The sequence below is a fragment of the Alexandromys fortis genome, unplaced genomic scaffold (assembly GCF_014885135.2).
Source record: "Alexandromys fortis isolate MF-2015 unplaced genomic scaffold, M_Fortis_MF-2015_v1.1 scaffold_165, whole genome shotgun sequence".
Taxonomy (NCBI): domain Eukaryota; kingdom Metazoa; phylum Chordata; class Mammalia; order Rodentia; family Cricetidae; genus Alexandromys; species Alexandromys fortis.
The window spans coordinates 205117-223301 of record NW_026068038.1 but is presented as its reverse complement, the minus strand read 5'-3'; the positions used below and the strand labels follow the sequence as shown (position 1 = coordinate 223301).

Below are 18185 nucleotides of genomic sequence, written 5' to 3'. Positions count from 1 at the left end.
ATCAAGTCCCCCTCCCTCGTCAGCCCAAAGAGCAATCAGGGTTCCCTGCCCTGTGGGAAGTCCAAGGACCACCCACCTCCATCCAGGTCTAGTAAGGTGAGCATCCAAACTGCCTAGGCTCCCACAAAACCAATAGGTGCAGTAGGATCTACACACCTGGCTTCTTGAATGAGTTCTGGGATTGAAGTCAGGTCCTCATGCTTACAAGGCAGGCGCTTCACGAACCAGCCAACTCCCAGGCCCAACATCATCTATTTGTTGAGTCAGCTTCTCACAGTGTAGCCCTGGCTGGCTCGGAACTCACTATGTCGACCAGGCTGTCCCCAAACCCACAGAGATCTGCCTGCCTCTGCCTCAGAGCGGTGATGGGATTAAAGATGTGTGCCAACATGCCTGGCCTCCATCACCTTCTTTCTCTTTTTTATAAGTTTCATCTTGTTGATAAGTCTGCTTCTGTCATCTCCCCGACAAGACTCGGCAAGCATGAAGATCTGAGTTTGAACCCTGAGCACCCATCCCACAGAAAAGTTAGGTATGGCTGCCTGTGCTTTTAATTCCGGCACTGTGGGGCAGAGAAAGACGGATCTCTAGAGCTGTTAGGCCAGTCAGAAGGACTGGAAATCTCCCCCTGTCAGGGCTGCAGGTAACAACACAGAGAGTGTGCAAGATCTCCCAGAGGGGGCTCTGTGTAAATGCCCTATGGCAGATAGGGACTATGGAAGGAGTCAGGGCTTGAGTCTAGACCCTGTCGTTGCTCTCCCAACCAATCCGTTCTCTGCCATTCCTTTCTCTTCCTGAGTAAAACATTCTATTTCTCTCACCACACACAAGCCTCTGGTCCAGTTCTTTGTTTCAGTACCCAGAAACCTGGCACTCTCAGCAGGTGCCTTCCCTAATTTGGGTCACGCCACTAACTGTAGTTATGGGAGCTAGAAAGGCCATTGAGGATGGATCACTTGCTAATGGCTCTACCTTTTCCTGATCTACTCCAAAGTTGAGAACATCACAGGTCACTGTCTCTGTATCCCGTACCCCCCAACCGAAGAGGTCTGTCAATCATCAGCTAGAGACCGCCCTCAGGGAGGCCAGTTTACCTGAAGTCATTCTAAGGAGGTGGGAGGAATAATTATCCTCTTAAAGACATAATGTACTTTTCCTCCCTGGAAAACCTGCCTTATCCTTCCCAGAGCCTCACCAAGCGACCCCAAAAAAGATGGCCACATTTCTGAGTCCTAACTTTTGATTCTTTTCTATCTCTTTTGGTGGGGGGCAGGGGTACTGACCAAAGCTGAAACATTTTCTCTGGTGCTTTGGGTTTCTTGTTCTTTCTCTGAAGCCACTCCTGACCAGCTTGCCTGCTGACCTCGGCAGCAGAACGTTCTGGTCTAACTCTAGAAAGACATCTATTTCTGCCTTTCTTTCCCCCTGGAAGATACCCTATTGTTTTCTCTCAAACTCTAATAACAATGTCCCCAAGCTCCCTCCCAAGATCATTTAAAAATTCTTTTATTACTGAGACTGAGAACCCAAAGAAGAAACCCCAGTTTCCCCAGTAACGAACATATGGTACCCAAAGTGGAGTCCCTGAAATTTCACCAGCACAGCCTCCTCTCCAGAACCCAGCAGGAAATGACGTCACTCACCGATGATGCCAAAGGAAAAGATAGTCAGCTGCTTGCCCAACTTGTCCATGCTCTTCTGCAGAGGAGTTTTAGGTGTCTGTAGGGTGGGGGCAGGGCACGGAAGGACAATGGTGTGTTAGGACTCATGACTCTTTTGACTGTTCTGAGCGATGGCCATGTGGGGTACACATGCATATATATTTGATAAAATGGTAAGTTTTGTTTTCTTTTGGGGGGGTCACACATGGGGTTCTGAGGACAACTTTTGGGAGTTGTTCTATCTTTCTCACACGTGGGTTCCTGGGATCAATCTCAAGTCATCAGGCTTGGCAGCAAGTGCCTTTGCCCTGAGCTACCAGCACACATGCTGGCGCACATACTGAAGTCTTCAAATTAAAAACACGAAGCCTGCTCCTACTTCCTGTGGCCTCCAACTTTCCGGGGTTGAGCAGGGCTGACCCTGGCTTAGAACAACCCTGATGAAAACAGTGGCCGCCCCCGGCCCTGCTGCCCTCACCTCTTCCGCCTGCATCATCTTGAACACTTCTCCAAACTGAGACTGTTCCCCGGTTCCGATCACAACTCCCTGTGTGGAAGAGAGAGGGAGGTAACAGGGGGCCTGGAGCTGCAGGGCCAGCACCCCGGGCTCTGCTTACCTGACCCTTCCCGCACTGCACCAGCGTCCCCATGAAGACCACGTTGCTCAGGGTGCTGAGATCGCCACTGGTCACCAGTGGGCTGTCTGTTTTGCTGCAGGGCTCCACTTCTCCTGTGAAACTGGATTCGTCCACCAGGAGGTCTGTGACCTGGGGGACAAAGGTGAAACTCTGCGCTCCCCTCTTGCCCTTCGGAAGTCTTGAAGCTTGCAACAGTACCAAAAGCCCTCTAAGATGTCAAGGAGGAAGGAGCCTTGGAAACCCATATTCAGAATCACAGAACCAGAAAAGCTTAAAACTCCCGGCCCCTCCAGGAAGACGCGCAAATCTCACGCCTTGTTTAATGCCATTTGCGCCATGAGAATCACCAGAAAACATGACTCAGCTGCTTCTCGGAATGCATCTTTGCCTCTCTAAGGACCTGGACCCGCTTCCCACAGCCGGGGGAGCCATATGGCATAGTATACGAAGGCTCTACTCTATATGGAGCGAGCATCTCCAGGAGTCTATGCGCTGCTATTCAGTTCCCTCTGGGTGGTGTTAATAGGGTGGAACAGGGCCAGCGAGATGGCTCAGCAGGTGAAGATACAGGGCAGAGGGAAAAGCCCTAAGAGGAGGCTGGGAGGATGGACAGACTTGAACTGAGATCTCAGGATGGGAAGGCCAAGTCCATGGGGGGCAGTACACAGGGACACAGGGACACAGGGACACAGACCTCACAGCAGACAGGGCCCCTGCGTGGAGACAACAGTGTCCCTGGTGTGGAGGTCAGGCCTGGGTTGTAGCTTGGACCTTTTCTGCCCCAAACAGCTAATTCCTATTCATTTGACCTCAAGGTTAGCCCCAAAGTGGTTGTTTCCAGGGAGCCCCTCCTGCCCTCCGCAGGCAGGCCTGGTCTTTGGGATCCCCAGGGTTTTCTATCATACTTTCCTGACCATCACTGAACAGCTACCTGCAAGGACAGGCTCAGACCTGTTGCTCTGGACGCTAAACCCATGCTCAGGATCAAGTCTGTTCTCTGTAGTATCCTTGGCACCCAGCACAGTGCCCCGTGCATAGACACCTTAGATCACCTGGGCCCGGTGGTGCCAGTCAACCATTCGGAGCTTGGGAGGCTGAGGCAAGAGGACCAAAAGTTCAAAGCTAGGCTGGACAACTTAATGAAATGTCAAAATAAAAGCAAAACAAAGGCAGGAGATGTAACTCAGTGGTACAGGTGGGCTTAGCACACACGAGGCCCCGGGTCCCTGTCTTGGTGCCAGAGGTGTAAGGGAGAGGCCCAGGGATGGAAAGAAGAGCTCGAAGAAGGGTCTTGGGTGTGAACCCTCCCAAGGCGTTCATATCCCCATCTTCAGAACATGCGGGTACAGCACCCTGTTTAGCAGAGGAACTTGGCAGGTATAACAGGCACTCTGAAATCGGGAGGTGATGCTCTGAGAGAGTGGGGGCAATGGCACCCTAAGATCCTTGGGGGAAGACAAATGATCAGAGAGGGACTAAGGGTTGGCAGGAGCCATGGACTGGCACCTCCCATCGCTGGAAAGTTGCTGGTCTCTCGACCTGGGAGAGAGCACGATCTGCCTGGACTTGGACCTGGGCTTTGTTACAGCATCTGCTGGTGTCTGACAGGCAGGAGGGACCTAGAAGAGCAACTGTAGAAGAGGGGGTAAGGACAGCAGATCGGTGCCTCACAGCCTGGGTAGAAAGCTACCCTGAGTGCCCCTCAGGAGGCTGTAGAGCCCTATAGGCCACCAGGGGGTGACAAGAGGGTCTCAGGTGTCAGCAGGTTCCTTAAGTACAAACACAGCCACACGTGTTAACACTGGGAAAATGCTCCGACAAAATGTGCCTTTACGGGGCTGGAGAGATGGCTCAGTGGTTAAGAGCACTGCCTGCTCTTCCAAAGGTCCTGAGTTCAATTCCCGGCAGCCACATGGTGGCTCACAACCATCTGTACTGAGGTCTGGTGTCCTCTTCTGGCCTGCTGACATACAGACAGAATATTGTATACATAATAAATAAATATTTTAAAAAAATGTGCCTTTACGCATCTTCAGTTTGAGCCCACATCACAGTACGCTGGCCAAGCCAAGACGGCTGTAGCGTTACTGGGGGGGCAAGTCTAGTGGGCCACCACTGTGCACATGGCTCTGGTAACCATGCAGTTTGCAGTGTGTAACCATAAACAGTGGTCGCTTCCCAGGAGCCCTGGACAGAGCATCCGAATGAGGAGGAACAGGTAGTTGTGGGGAGGAGGGCACAATCTCACAGGAATGAGCATAGCCCCAGCATAACAAAGGTGGCTGTGCTGAAGAATGGGGTCCACGGAGACTCCCTCCCTTACCAGGTCACATGTGTGCCCCTGTTCCCTCCACCCCCTGTATGCCTGTTCCCAGTGCTAGGACCCCTTGGCAAAGCTTGCTTGGAGTTCTGACAACTCCGTTCAATTGTCTTCATTTTAGTCTCCACAGGGGAAAGAACAGTCAAGAGCTTTTGCCTTTGTTCCCACTCAGGGGACCAGAAGGCAAGGCTTTGGGACCCCATGCAGCCATGCACGGACCATTGTGGGTCCTGTCCTCAGGCTTGTGAGCCTCCTGTGCCCGGAACTCGGTAGTTGGGGCTGGCCACTCCTGAGTCTCGGAGCTTAACTGTCGATAAAGGTGTTTTGCTGTGGACAAACAAAGCTATTGATTGTCCCAGGGAGTTGAAAATGCCAGCAGGGGGATGTGTGGGACGTGATGGTGTTACTCTCGTGCTGTCCATATGCCCAGGGTGTTACTGAAATGGATCCGAGGCCTCAAGAGCCAGGGGCAGTAGTTAGAGGCTTCAACTCATCTAGAGGCCTATGGTCTACTCAGGGCTACAGAAACGTAAGTCACCAGTATCTGGGCCGTTACTGGTTGCAGATTGCCTGACTGCACAATAACTCTGGGCAGTCTGGACAAACGCCAGTTATATCATGAGACACAGGGCTAGGATTTAAAGCCCAAGGTTCTCTTGTCCCATACATCCACTGAGTTTCTTAGGAGCCAGTCAGTGTTCCCATAGTTCTGCAGGCATGAACTCCTTTAAGGCTTCTAACTGCCCCAGACTGCTACCTCCTCCTGCCTTACGTATAAGACAACTGAAGTACAGAGAGGGTAAGCAAAGAGCTCCAGGTTACCCAGGTAGAATTTCAGGTGCCGGGTTCAAAACCAGTCTTAACTTGCAGCTCCTCTCATGGCTCTGCCTCCTTGCCTCCAAGAACACTCGCAGAAGATGTGACTACTGACCAGCTGCGTGGCGTCCTCAGGACTCCCTCAGTCACCTGCTTACTGAGAGTCCAAAGAGCACTCTCCTGTTCTTGGAAGAATGTGTCACTCAGGTGACTCTGTCACCCAGGCCCTTCTCCAGAATGTAGCAGCATCACCTCGCACAGCCCCAGGTGTGCTAACTACTAGATCCTAACTCTGAACCCTTAAGCTGTGGGAAGAGCCAGCCCCATCGGAGTTGCCAAACCAGATCTCAAGGCTGCGCTTGATGGTTCTCTGTCTCAGTTTCCCTCCTTGCCATGAAGTCTCCCCCAGTCTTGTCCTGGATGATTTTGCCATTGTGATCTGCTCTATACGCCACGTAACCAGGGCTGGGAGATAGTTTAGTTGGTAAAGTACTGAGCCCTAGACCCGTTCAGGGAGAAGAAAAAAGAGAAGATGAGGAGGAGGAGGAAGAAGAGGAAGAAGTAATAGGAGGGCAGCAGGGCGTGGTGGTAAACCCAGAGCTAGCTAGATGGAGATAGATCCTGGGGCTAACTGGTTCAGCCAGTTGAGGCTACTTGGCAAGCCCTGGACCAGTGACAGACTGTCTCAAAAACCAAGATAGACAGTACCCGAGAGATGACACCCAAGGTGGCTCTCCAGCCTCCACACTCACTCACTCACACACACACACACACACACACACACACACACACACACACACACACACACACACACACGAGATTGAACACATATGCACAAAGCTCCACCCAACCAAAATGTGTTAGGCCTTTGCTGGTGGTCTCCCTCAGCCATGGGGTCATGTTCCCAGCTCCCCAGAAGGTGCCCAACTGTAAGAATCAGTTGTAATAAATGTTCTCTCTGTCTCTCTGTCTCTATTTCTCTCTGTCTCTGTCTCTCTCATTCTCCCTCAAGATTGAAAAAAATTACTAATATTTTTGGGCTACAGTTGACTGTGGATAACAAACTGTGGAAATGGAAGCCACACAGCCTGGGCACCTCTGTTCTTAGAAGGTAAGCCACTTGGGAACAGTGACTTTGGGGGGTCTTGTGCTCATACCCACCAGCCTGCTCATCAGGACTGGCTGTTACATGTTGCTCACCTCCGTGAGTCGGATGTCGGCAGGGATCCGGTCTCCGATGGACAGGGACACGATGTCTCCTGGAACCAGGTCTCGGGCAAGCATGTGTTGGAGCTTGCCATCCCTCAGGCTGTGTGGGAGAAGCAGCAGAATGGTGAGCCCCACCTCACACCCTTTGACAACTGGATTTAGAGATCAACTTGGGGTTTCTATCGCCGGCAAACTCTCGGGAGTTTACAGTTCTGCTTTTTAAACTCGTATCTCAAGATACTTGGGAAGGCAGATGGCTCCTGAGAGACTCTGGGTCTCACCTGAGAAATGAGGCTACTGCCTCCAGAAGCCTCTACCAGTGGAGGCCAGCTGCTTTATGGCTTTTTAATGGCACCTGGGAAAACACACTTGGACACTGAGAGAACATACCACCCTGGCTTGGAAGTCAGGGAGGAAAGATGTCATGGGGGCAGCGGCATTGCCTGGGAAGCCTGGCCCTCCTTCAGGCACAGCCACCTGCCCTGGGATGATCGACAACTCTCAGGGCACAGGTTCCTACTGCAGTGCCTCCTCTTCTAGTCCCTCTGGCCTCCTGTTCAACTGCCCAGCAGCCAGGGAGAGCTAAACCAGCCCCTTTATTCCCCCCAAATGCTCTAGCGGCTTCTCTTGGCCTTGGAAGCAACCAAAAAAAAATCTTCCACCTGACCCTCTCTACTCCTGGTTCCATTCAGGTCTTGCACACACCCCTTTTGTGATCTTAAGAGTCTTTATATAGACTTCGACAGTTAGGGTTGGTATTCCCGTTATCCTGACAGGGGATGTGATTCTACTTAGGCCTTCACCCTTCTCCACAGATGCTTGTTTAATTAGCTAGTGAGTGACCACTAGGTGTTATCATCAGAGCGGTTCCATCCTTGCCAGGCTTAGACATGAATGTGTCACAGAGCTCCAGCTTATGAGACGTGAGATGTTGCCTGGAACCTGCAAGAAAAGCTACCTTGCCCTGTACACACACAGTCTCTTCAGTGGGACCTATACAGTTTTGTGTCTGTGATGCCTGGAGCTGTGGCAGTCATCTTGGCACCACAAGGAAAACCAATCAGAGTGAAATGCCAACAACCCGATGATGGCAGAGGAAGGAGGCAAGAGCCAGCCCATGGCACATGTCAATCAACCTCACTCTGTTCTCTTGCTGCGACACAATGCCATTTCCTTGTATCCTAAGCAATTAAGTTTTCCATTCTTTGTAGCCAAGAGCACCAGGCACATCCCGCTGCTCCATGGCTCTTCCTCCAATGCCGTCTCTTCCTCTGATATCACATCAAGGCTGTCTGATGGGCTGTTTGGCGCTGTCCTTGTCCCTCCCCCATCACTACAATTCCGCTGTGGCTGTTGTTGGTTGATGCATGTGTTTTGGGAGCAGTGGTCACCTAGGGAGCATCAGCTGCTTGCCAGTTACCCGGTCTCTCAGCTCACTACCTCATCCCTACTCACCAAAGGACCCTGAGCTCTCTGAGGTCTGCAGCCTCCCCACTCCTCCCACAGGGATGACCTCACTGCTATGCACCTCACCGTGCCCCTGCTTCCAAAAGAAAACTGTCTCTGGAGTGGCCTCTGGGGACAGGAGTAACATGCCCCATGACTGAAAAGCCAAGACTCAGGATTTGAACTTAAAGTCCAGGTACCATCATAGATGGTTCACATTTCTTTTTTTTTTTAATATTTATTTATTATGTATACAATATTCTGTCTGTGTGTGTGCCTGCGGGCCAGAAGAGGGCACCAGACCTGATTACAGATGGTTGTGAGCCACCATGTGGTTGCTGGGAAATGAACTCAGGACCTTTGGAAGAGCAGGCAATGCTCTTAACCTCTGAGCCATCTCTCCAGCCCCGATGGTTCACATTTCTGCTCAGCTGTTGATGTCGCCTATCTGGATTCGTGACAGCCTCGTTCTCCAACCAGTGAGCCCAGATGTAGTCATAGTTCCCTGCATCTTCTAGAATGTTCCTCCTGCCTATGGGCGTGTGTCTCCCACTCCAGCTGACTGTGGCCCTCTTCCTCCATCTCTCTATCTGTCTCTCTCACCCTGTAACTGCTGGCACCTTGGGAGACCAGCCAGACCCATGACCCATGGGGCTTTCTTCCCACCTACAGCCCCAGCTCATGTCATGGGTGTCCCTGTAAACTTCATGCAGGGTCCAGAGCTGAGCTGAGTAGCTGCGATCTCTAATGTGTCTCAGGCCATGCGGGGACTCTAGCCCTCATTTTGAGCGGCACAGGCACTGAGGGGACTCTGCAATATTCAGGGCCCTCAGCTGGGTTGGTGGGTGGGGGAAAGGCAGGCTTTCCTGTGCCTCTTCACAGACCAGAGGTGGCTTGTGAATTCTGCACCATGTCCTTAAAAGCTGGCCCCAGAGCCAGCTGGGAGATGGCTCAGCAGGGTCAAACCTGACCACGTGCATTTGACCCCTAGAAGTCACATGGCAGGAGAGAACTGATGCCCCGAAGTTGTCTTCTGACCTTGTACACACTGTGACATGCTACATTCACACAAATGTACACAAATAAGTAAGCATAAAAAAATGTTCAGAAGTTGGCCCCTTGTGCACTTAGAGTCCTTTCTGTCCAAGCGTCCCGTCTTGCCTATATGCCCACTTTAATAAACCCAAATAAAATGTCAGAAAATGAGGATTCCATCTCCCCCACTCGGGCCATACTTGGAGTTCTTGTTAGGCACGCATGGCTAGTGACCCCACACTGTGTAGGGTGGGTGAGAGGACACTTCTGGAAGTTTCTATGGCTGTGTGTTGCACTAGGTTGAAACGCTGTCAAAGGTTGGCAGAGGTTGTCACCTACCCAGAGCTGCTGAGCCAACCAGAGAGCACCCTTGTGGGAATTTGAATGAGAATAGCCTCTAGAGTCTTAATATGTTTGAATGGTTGGTCCCAGTTTATAGATGTTTGGGAAGGCTTAAGAGGTGTGGTCAGGTTGGAGGAGGCGTGGTCTTATTGGAGGCGGTGTGGTCTGGTTGGAGGAGGTGTGGTCTTATTGGAGGAGGTGTGTTACTGGGGAGTTCTAAAAGCCCATGCCATCCCACTTGGCTCTTTCTTTTTCTGCCTCGTGGTTGTCTCAAGAGGCAAGCTCTCAGCTACTGCTCCAGCGCCATGCCTGCTTGCTGTCCAGCTCCCCGCCAAGATGATTGATTACACACTCACCCTCTGAAATTGCATGCTCCAAATAAACTTTTTAAGTTGCCTTGGCTGTGGTGTCTCTTCACAGCAACAGAACAGTCACTAAGACATCCCTCACACATAGCCCTGCCTCAGCCACACCGTGCTCTGTTGCTGCGCCTGTTACCCCAGGCTTAGCTTCATTTTGAGAGCACAGGGACTCTGGCCCCTCTCTTTAGGGAAAACTCAGGCTTCTGCTTTATTCTACAGGCTCTTCCCTTTCATTGGCAGCCCTAGGTCACCCCAAGTTAGACCCTGCTGCCAGAGCAGAGACTGGGAGAGACGGCACCTCCTGTCTGTGATCACACAGCAAAGCCACCACCAGGGCAGACACAAGATCTTGTCACCTGCCGTGGAAGCCCCCACTTACCAGTTGCACTCTGGAGGCACCAGCTTGGTCAGCTCTTCCAGAGATTTCTCCGACCTGTATTCCTGGCAGGAAGCACATCAGATGTGCTGTTCAAAGGGGGGAACCCCGACAAGACAAGTGCCCACCATGTCCCTGGTACCCCACCCAGATGGGATCTCGGGATGTACACACCTGGATGAAGCCAACAGTCACCACGATCAGCACGGCCTGGAAGAGAGGGTTCCGGGAAGGGAGGATGTAAGCAGGACTTTCAGGTGAGAGTGAGGCCAGAGCCAACTACCGCTGCCCTCCAAGACCTGAGGTGAAGGCCTGTAATCCAAGCTGCTCAGGAGACTGGGGCAGAAGGCCTGCCTGCACAACTTAGGAAGACTATGCCTCAACCTCTAAAAGGAGGGCTGTGTGTGTGTGTATGCGCACAAGTGTTCCCATCCAACGTCAGAAAAGCCATCAAACCCCAACTCCCCCAGGGCTTGCACACTGGGGAACCCTTCTAGATTTTCCTGCAGACACGCTTTTGTCATGGCATCAGGCGACAACAGACATATTCACTTTGAGCCTGCTGTGTTCACCTGTGAGCTCTACAGGCCTGTTCTACACCTGCAGGTGTAACTCTGACACCCCCCCCCATTCACACCATGGGTGGGATAGGCCACGCCTATGAAGAGGCGGAGCGAGAGCAGCAAGAGATGTCCACATCATTTGCAGGGTCAGACACAGATGTGATTAAACTCAGAAAGACGTGAGGGGCGGAGGCCATTGGGGCTGCACAGGGGTGGGGGTGGTATGGGGGTGGGGATACAAATGACTGTCGATGGCACTGGGTTTCTTTTAAGGGCAATGAAAGTGTTTTTGAACTGGTCAGAGGTTCAAACGAGTGTGCAAAATCTCAGCATAAAACCATCAATCTTTGGTTTTGAGCAGTCTCTGTCCTGGAACTTGCTACATAGGCCAGGTTTACCTCAGACTCACAGAGCTCCACCAGCCTCTACCTTGAGTGATGACATTAAAGGCGTACACCACCATACAGGAGTAAAATCATCGTAGCTTTTAACGTCTATCTCCCTTAAGTGAGACAAGCTTAAAAGATGAAGTAACCTCTAGGATATCGTGGCTCGGATGTGAGTCACGCACCTCTCATAGGCTCATGTGCTTAAACACTTGGTCTCCAGATAGCGGTGCTGTTCTGCGAAGATGTGAAACCTTTGGGAGGTGGAGGGTCTAGTGGAGAGTGGAGGTTTATATCCCCGCCCTGCTTCTTGGTCCATCTCAACATGACAGGCGGCCTCCTTCCTCTGCGGTCACAGCCATGCGCTACTCCCACAGCCATGCCTTGGCCACCTTCTGGACTGTCCCCTCTCAAAGCCTGAGCCAAAATAAAGCCTCTTCTACATTGTTCCTTTCTGGTATTTGATTGCAGCAGAAAGACAAGTAACTAACAGAGTGACTGCATCTTATAACACATTCAGATCCCCCAGGGAGGGAGACGGTGGCAGAGCAGTCTGCCCCCAAACAGATTCCATTATACTGGGGCTGCCTATGCCACACAGACCCCCTCAATGCTGGCAGGGGGGCAGGTGGTGGATTTGCTTGTTATTAATCTATCCTTTCTTTGCTCACAATAAATGCCCCACCTTTTTCTTGTGCAATAACTGGTCACAGGACTGGGGAGATGGTTCAGTTGGCAGAGTGCTTGGCTTGTGAGTATGAAGTCCTTAGTTTGAGCTGCAGAACCCAAGTGAAAAGCCAGGCATAGTGCTGCATGCCTGCAACCCCAGGGCTGGGGAGGCAGTGACAGGTAGCTTCCTGGGGCTTCCTGGCCAGCCAGCCTAGCCTACATGGTAAGCTCTGGGCCGGCCAGAAACCCTGTCTCAGAAAACAAGATGAATGGATCCTGAGAAATGTCAGCTGAGGTTGACTCTAGCCTCTGCATGTATGTACACATGTTTTGAAAAACAACTGGCAGCAGAGCCGTGGTCCACCCTGTCCAGGGGCTGAGACCGCCAGTCACTCACCAGGGCGATGCTGATGGCATCCTCATACTCCTTGGTGAGGACGCTCACCACGGCCGAGCCCAGCAGCAGCAGGATCAGGGGGTTCCTGAACTGGAAGGTGAACAACAGGGCAGGTCTCAGTTTCACAAAGGCCAGAGTAGGCTCCTACCTGCAGCTGCTGGGCAGATCAGACCTTCACATGAGGCTGGCCTTCCAGGTCCTTCCTACAGTGGCTAAGGGCTTGGGAAGGGGGGCTACTCTATCTGGTATTCCTCCTCTGTAGGAAAGCCCACTGTTGACAGCCTTCCGGGCTGATCATGACACTGCCCCATCCAGACCCAGCCTGGTCTCTGAGTTCTTGTCTTGCCTGGCCACACCTCATCCATTATTCTAGGAATGCATGGTGGATGCCAATCTGGCTACATTGCCAAGCACTCCTCTCTTGGTATCACAGACCCCAACCCTGTGTGCCACAATCAACCCGCTCCTGTGATAATCTCTGGGGACTCTAGTGATGTTCCTCTTAGGTTGACCTCTAACCCCCACATATGGACACATGTCACATAGGATCAGAAGTTCCAAAGATTTCTCCAAAGAACTTCTGATGGCTGCTGTCTATCACCCCTTTACGTCATGACGACTCGCATTACGGAGAATTAAAAAGGAGTACGAACTCAGACAGAGTCGGAGATCAGAGCTGAGGAGATCAGGGAGAGAACTGAAGGATTGACAGGCGAATCTCTGCCTCTGACCTTCCCACTGGCTGAGGTGCAAAGGAAACAAGGCCCAGAGTATGCATGGGTCCCACAGCTCGAGAGAAGCACTCTAGTGCGTGGTGGTGTGACACGTGAAGGACTGAACCTCATCCTCACCCCTGGAGAGGCCATGTGTTTTTCACCTGTGGAAGGACCCAGTGGGTGGGGGCAGCTTGGCAGCAGCCCAGACTTGGCTCTAGCAAAAATCTCAACTCTTCAACATCAGGAGGCCCAGAGACATTTTGGTTTTGGGTTAGGGTTGCCTTTGAGTCTAGCAACTCATCCCTACTGGACAGTTGGGAGATGGCCGTCCTGATGTCACAGACCCTGCCTGCCCCGGGTGTGGCTGTCTTTTCAGGACCCAGTTCGGGGCCCAGTGGCATGGTGTGGTGGATGAGAACTCAGAAATCTGGCTTCTCCTGCCTGTCTCTACCACTGGCTCACAGACAATGTGGAGCCATCTGGGACTTCTGTTTCCCAAGGTGTGGTCAGGCCGCCTTTTTCTCCTTTCCCCTCCCCTCACGCTCTCCCGTCTTTCTCCTTCATTTTGGTTTTGGGATAGGGGCTCCTTAAACTTGCTATCTGGTCAGGATGGGCTTGAACTCTTAGTTCTTTCATGTCCCAGGTACTGCAGTCACAGGCATCCACCAAGCCTGGCTATTTTAAGTTTCCTGAGTCACCATCTTAATATGTAGCACAGGCTAACCCAAAACTCACAGTCATCCTTCTGCCTTAGTCTCTGAGTGCTGGGATTACATATCTGAGTCTCCGTGCCCAGTTGCTCCTGGCTCTTAAAAAATCATGTCGGTGAGAGTAGCCTGGCCAGGGCTTAGTAACTGTCCGTTGGCCATGACATCCGACAGATGCAGTGATATTTGGTATTGGTGGAAGGGAGGAATGGTGGCTGTGCAGCTCCAGGAATGGCTCTCTACCACCAAGAAGTTTCTCATCCTCCTTGACAGAGCACTAGAGAGGAGGGACAGAAAGGGATGGGAATGGGTTGTTCTTTTGGAGAGAGAACTATCTTCCTTGGATCTGTTCACCTTACTTTTGGAGATGGTGTCTTTTTACTAGTCTGGAACTTGCCAAGCAGGCTAGGCTGGCTGGATCCACCTGTCTCCACCTCCCTGGTACTGGGATTCCAACTGCACCTCACCAAACTCAGCTTTTAAAAGGTAGGGTCTTGTGTTCATTTGGCACAAACACTCTACTGACTGAGCTGTTTCCCCAGCCTGACAGTGACTTCACTTTTAGTGACGTGAGGCACAGGTCTACTCAACTGTTTCTTCCTTGGCCTTCTGAAACGCCTGTTTGCCAGGACATCCGTGTCTCTATTGGCTTCCTCTGGCAAAGCTATGTGCCATGCAAAGCCTTTGCCAAGCAAAGACTTCCTGCTTCTTTGCCACCTTCTCTCCCTTTGCAAATGGCTTTAGGGGGTGATAAAATAAATTGGCACTACTGACTTCTTTACAGTTCAGCATGGTGCCTGGCCTGTGGCAAGCATCCCTAGTACCCATCATTGCTAGTCAGGGCCACGGCCACCTCTATCTTTAGTCACCTATGCAGGGTTCCTCTTGGAGGCTCAGAGCATCCAAAGGGCAAGATTGTTTATCTAGAAACTCATTCACCCCACACCCCAATAGGGACCTGTCCAAGGACACTCAGGATCAATATTTAAAGAATGATTGCTTGGCTTGCCCTTCCTGGCTGGTTCCCTTACTGACACAGAGGACGACATCCTGCACCTACCTGATCCAGATATTTCTTCCATACAGGCTCAGCGTTATCGGTGACAAACTCATTCCAGCCATGGACCAGCCTGCGCTGCGCCACGGCCATCTCCGACAGGCCACTGTCCAGGTCCACCTGAAAGGAGATAGGAGATGTAGGGTAAGCACAATGGGCCCAGCAAGGACCAAAGAAACAAGTCACGGGTATCGGGTGAGAGCCGACATCTTCTAGGGGAACTAGGAAAACGGGCTTGTCCGTGGAGGAGGAGAACTGGGGCAGAGAGGGAAATAAAACCTTCATTTCTCAATAAGCCCACAGGTCAACACACAATGGCCTTGAGTCACGGTGTCATCAGATGCAACTGGAGATGGGAGAGTAGACAGGCAGAAACAGGGTCTTTTCTTTAAAAAGAAAAGCTGCAGGTGGTGCCACCTTTAATCCCAGCATTCAGGAGACAGAGACAGAGGGATCTCTGTGAGTTTGAGGCCAGCCTGGTCTACAGGGTGAGTCTCTTCTGGGACAGGCTCCAAAGCTATGAGAAACCCTGTCTCAAAAAACTAGGAAAAAAAAAGTTAATAAATCCTGGGCTTGTGATGCACACCTGTGATCCAAACATTTGGGAGGCCAAGGCAGGAAGGTCAGAAGTTCAAGGACAGCATCAACTACAGAATGAGTGTGAGGCAGCCTGGGCTATATGACACCCTGTCTCAAGACACCAAAACAAAACATAAATGGTTAAGAAAGCCAGGTATAGAGGGTATACCTGTGACTGCCATACTTGGGAAGCTGAGGCAGGTTTGTGAAGTTCAAGGCCAGCCTGAGCTACATACCAAAATCTTATCTTAAAATAAAAACACAGGTCTAGTAGGGTGAGCATCCAAACTGCCTAGGCTCCCACAAAGCCAGTACGTGCAGTAGGATCAAAAACCCACTGCCATTGTTCTTGAGTTCTCAGTAGTCCTCATTGTCCGCTATGTTCAGTGAGTCCGGTTTTATCCCATGCTTTTTCAGACCCAGACTAGCTGGCCTTGGTGAGTTCTCGATAGAACATCCCCATTGTCTCAGTGTGTGGGTGCACCCCTCGTGGTCCTGAGTTCCTTGCTCGTGCTCTCTCTCCTGGTGCTCCTGATTTGGACCTTGAGATTTCAGTCCGGTGCTCCAATTTGGGTCTCTGTCTCTGTCTCCTTTCATCGCCTGATGAAGGTTAATATTCAGGAGGATGCCTATATGTTTTTCTTTGGGTTCACCTTCTTATTTAGCTTCTCTAGGATCACGAATTATAGGCTCAATGTCCTTTATTTATGGTTAGAAACCAAATATGAGCGAGAACATGGAGGTGGGTGGTCCTTGGACTTCCCACAGAGCAGGTAACCCTGATTGCTCTTTGGGCTGACGAGGGAGGGGGACTTGACTGGGGGAGGGGGAGGAAAATGGGAGGCGGTGGCAGGGAGGAGGCAGAAATCTTTAATAAATAAACAAATAAATAAAATTAAAAAACAAAAACACAACCTAAACCCAAACGGCTTATGTTGTATATCTTATTATCATCAAATTACATCTTAAAAACAAAATAGTTTTTTGGGAGATTGGAGTGGCCGACGTGACCGTATCATCCACCCCATGACAGATACTATTCCAGGCCCTTAGACACAACCAACTTCAGCGTCGGTCATGGTGTCAGGAAGCTCTGTGCCCATGTGAGGCTTATGGAGAAAGCTGCCCAGGGCTGCAGGAGTGGGAGGGGAACTAGAGCGGGATTCTCAGTAGGACAGGGGGTCTGAGCTCGTTATCTAGCTGGGGAACAAGGAAAAAGGCCTTCCTCCCCTTCTCACCAAAAATCAGGACTTGCGGTGGACTCTTAGGTCATTCTTAAGGCCTGTCATGGTACATGTGCCCTTTCCCTGCTGCACGTTTGTTTTCTCAAAGCAGGATGAGCTATGAGTATGTACACGCCCATGTTTATCCATGCACACACATATTCCTCACACACCTCCAGGCACACACATGCCCATGTAGTGTATATAAGCACAAACATACTCATGTACATAATACACATGTACACATATGTACACGCACATACATACATCTAAACACATACCCCCACGTGCATTCACATGTGCACATATGCATGTGCACACATATACATGCACATAACTCAATATCCTTGCACAGATACACATATGCCCATGTGATACATTTATGCATGCAATGCATACATACGTACATGCACATGCATACAACGTACCCATGTGCACGTGAAGACACACACACATATATGTATCACCATTTCTGCTTGGTGTAACATAATCTAAAGATACGCTGCTGGCTCCATCCTGTGGCCCCAGAGGGCAGACTCCTAGGTCAGGGCTGGCTTTTCTCCTAGGTCAAGGCTCATACATTCTAGTTCCCTCAGGCACTCGTGAGAATCTGATATCTGTAACTGCATCTCCATGTCATAAAAGATGAAAAGTGAGAGGCAGGTGTGGGAAAGAGTTTGAGCCCTGAGGGCAAAAGCCTGGAGGAGCCCTGGCCACATGTTGTCCTAACAATGCTGGTCACTCACTCACGTTCTGGCCATTCTTTGCCTGCCAAAGGTCCTGTAGGTAGAAGGACGCTTGGCCTCTAGCAGGGACCACAGGTCTGGGTCCAAGGACAGCAGCACCGCTGAGATTCTGTGTGGAGATCCGAACCATTGCACATGAACAGCTTTGTGGGACTTTCTCTTAATCCACAAACTACCTGATGATGTTGTCAGGTGCGATGGCTTATCTCACGAACCCGAAAGGCAGTAGAATCCTCATGAACACACTTCCGGATGTGTCTCTGCAGGCATTTCCTAAGAGCCTTTGGCCTTTTGGCCTGAATGTGGGTGGCACCATGGCGTGAGTGGGGGCCTAGCCAAGCACCAGCATTCAGCTCTCTCCACTGCCTGAATGCAGATGCGGGAGAGCAGCTGCCTCCTGTCACGTGACTTTCTGGCTATGCTGGACCGCACCTTGAACCAGAAGCCAGAAAGACCCCCTTAAGCAGCTTTTGGGAGACGTATTTTGTCAAGGCAATGAGAAAAGAAATAAGCACAGATACAAAGTTCTTACATGGAAGGCTCTGGCCAAATCTCCTTTGCTGCATTTGCACGCTTCCCTGGGTGGTAGAGCTGTGACAGACTTTTCTCTTTCGATGGCTTTCAGCTCATACTGGTCGTCGATCTGTGGAGAGAGCAGTGTGGCTGGTGAGGAGCTTGGGACTTTTGCTGTGCGTCTCTGGTTAAAGCAGGGCACACGTATGCAACATGTGCATACCCCAGGTACACATGCCTACCCACGTGACCCGCTTCCATATCACGAGACAGATGGCATCAGTCCCCATGCTTACTCTCTTGACTACCCAAAGTGCTTTCTTTCCAGTGGGAACGCTACAGAAACGGTCACGTGCCCAGTACCCTCTGACTGTGCTTCCTGTACAAGTCAGTGACCGTGTGCAGGGTGTTACACCGCTCTCGC

At 51.2% G+C, this 18185-nt stretch overlaps 1 protein-coding gene across 2 annotated transcripts in view; it reads right to left on the bottom strand.

The window, feature by feature from the left end:
* The window catches only part of Atp2c2 (ATPase secretory pathway Ca2+ transporting 2), a 60888-nt gene that overhangs the window by 25203 nt on the left and 17500 nt on the right, over positions 1 to 18185 (bottom strand). Inside the window, exons 2-10 of one of the 2 annotated variants that reach the window (XM_050165258.1) lie at positions 17781 to 17891; positions 14704 to 14820; positions 12221 to 12310; positions 10380 to 10415; positions 10209 to 10270; positions 6636 to 6744; positions 2279 to 2428; positions 2140 to 2208; positions 1644 to 1719 (exon numbers count right to left, since the gene is read on the bottom strand). In XM_050165258.1, the coding sequence (XP_050021215.1) occupies positions 1644 to 1719; positions 2140 to 2208; positions 2279 to 2428; positions 6636 to 6744; positions 10209 to 10270; positions 10380 to 10415; positions 12221 to 12310; positions 14704 to 14820; positions 17781 to 17891 (820 nt within the window). Of the gene's footprint in view, positions 1 to 1643; positions 1720 to 2139; positions 2209 to 2278; positions 2429 to 6635; positions 6745 to 10208; positions 10271 to 10379; positions 10416 to 12220; positions 12311 to 14703; positions 14821 to 17780; positions 17892 to 18185 lie in introns of those variants that run through there. The other variant, XM_050165259.1, reaches the window with a different exon arrangement.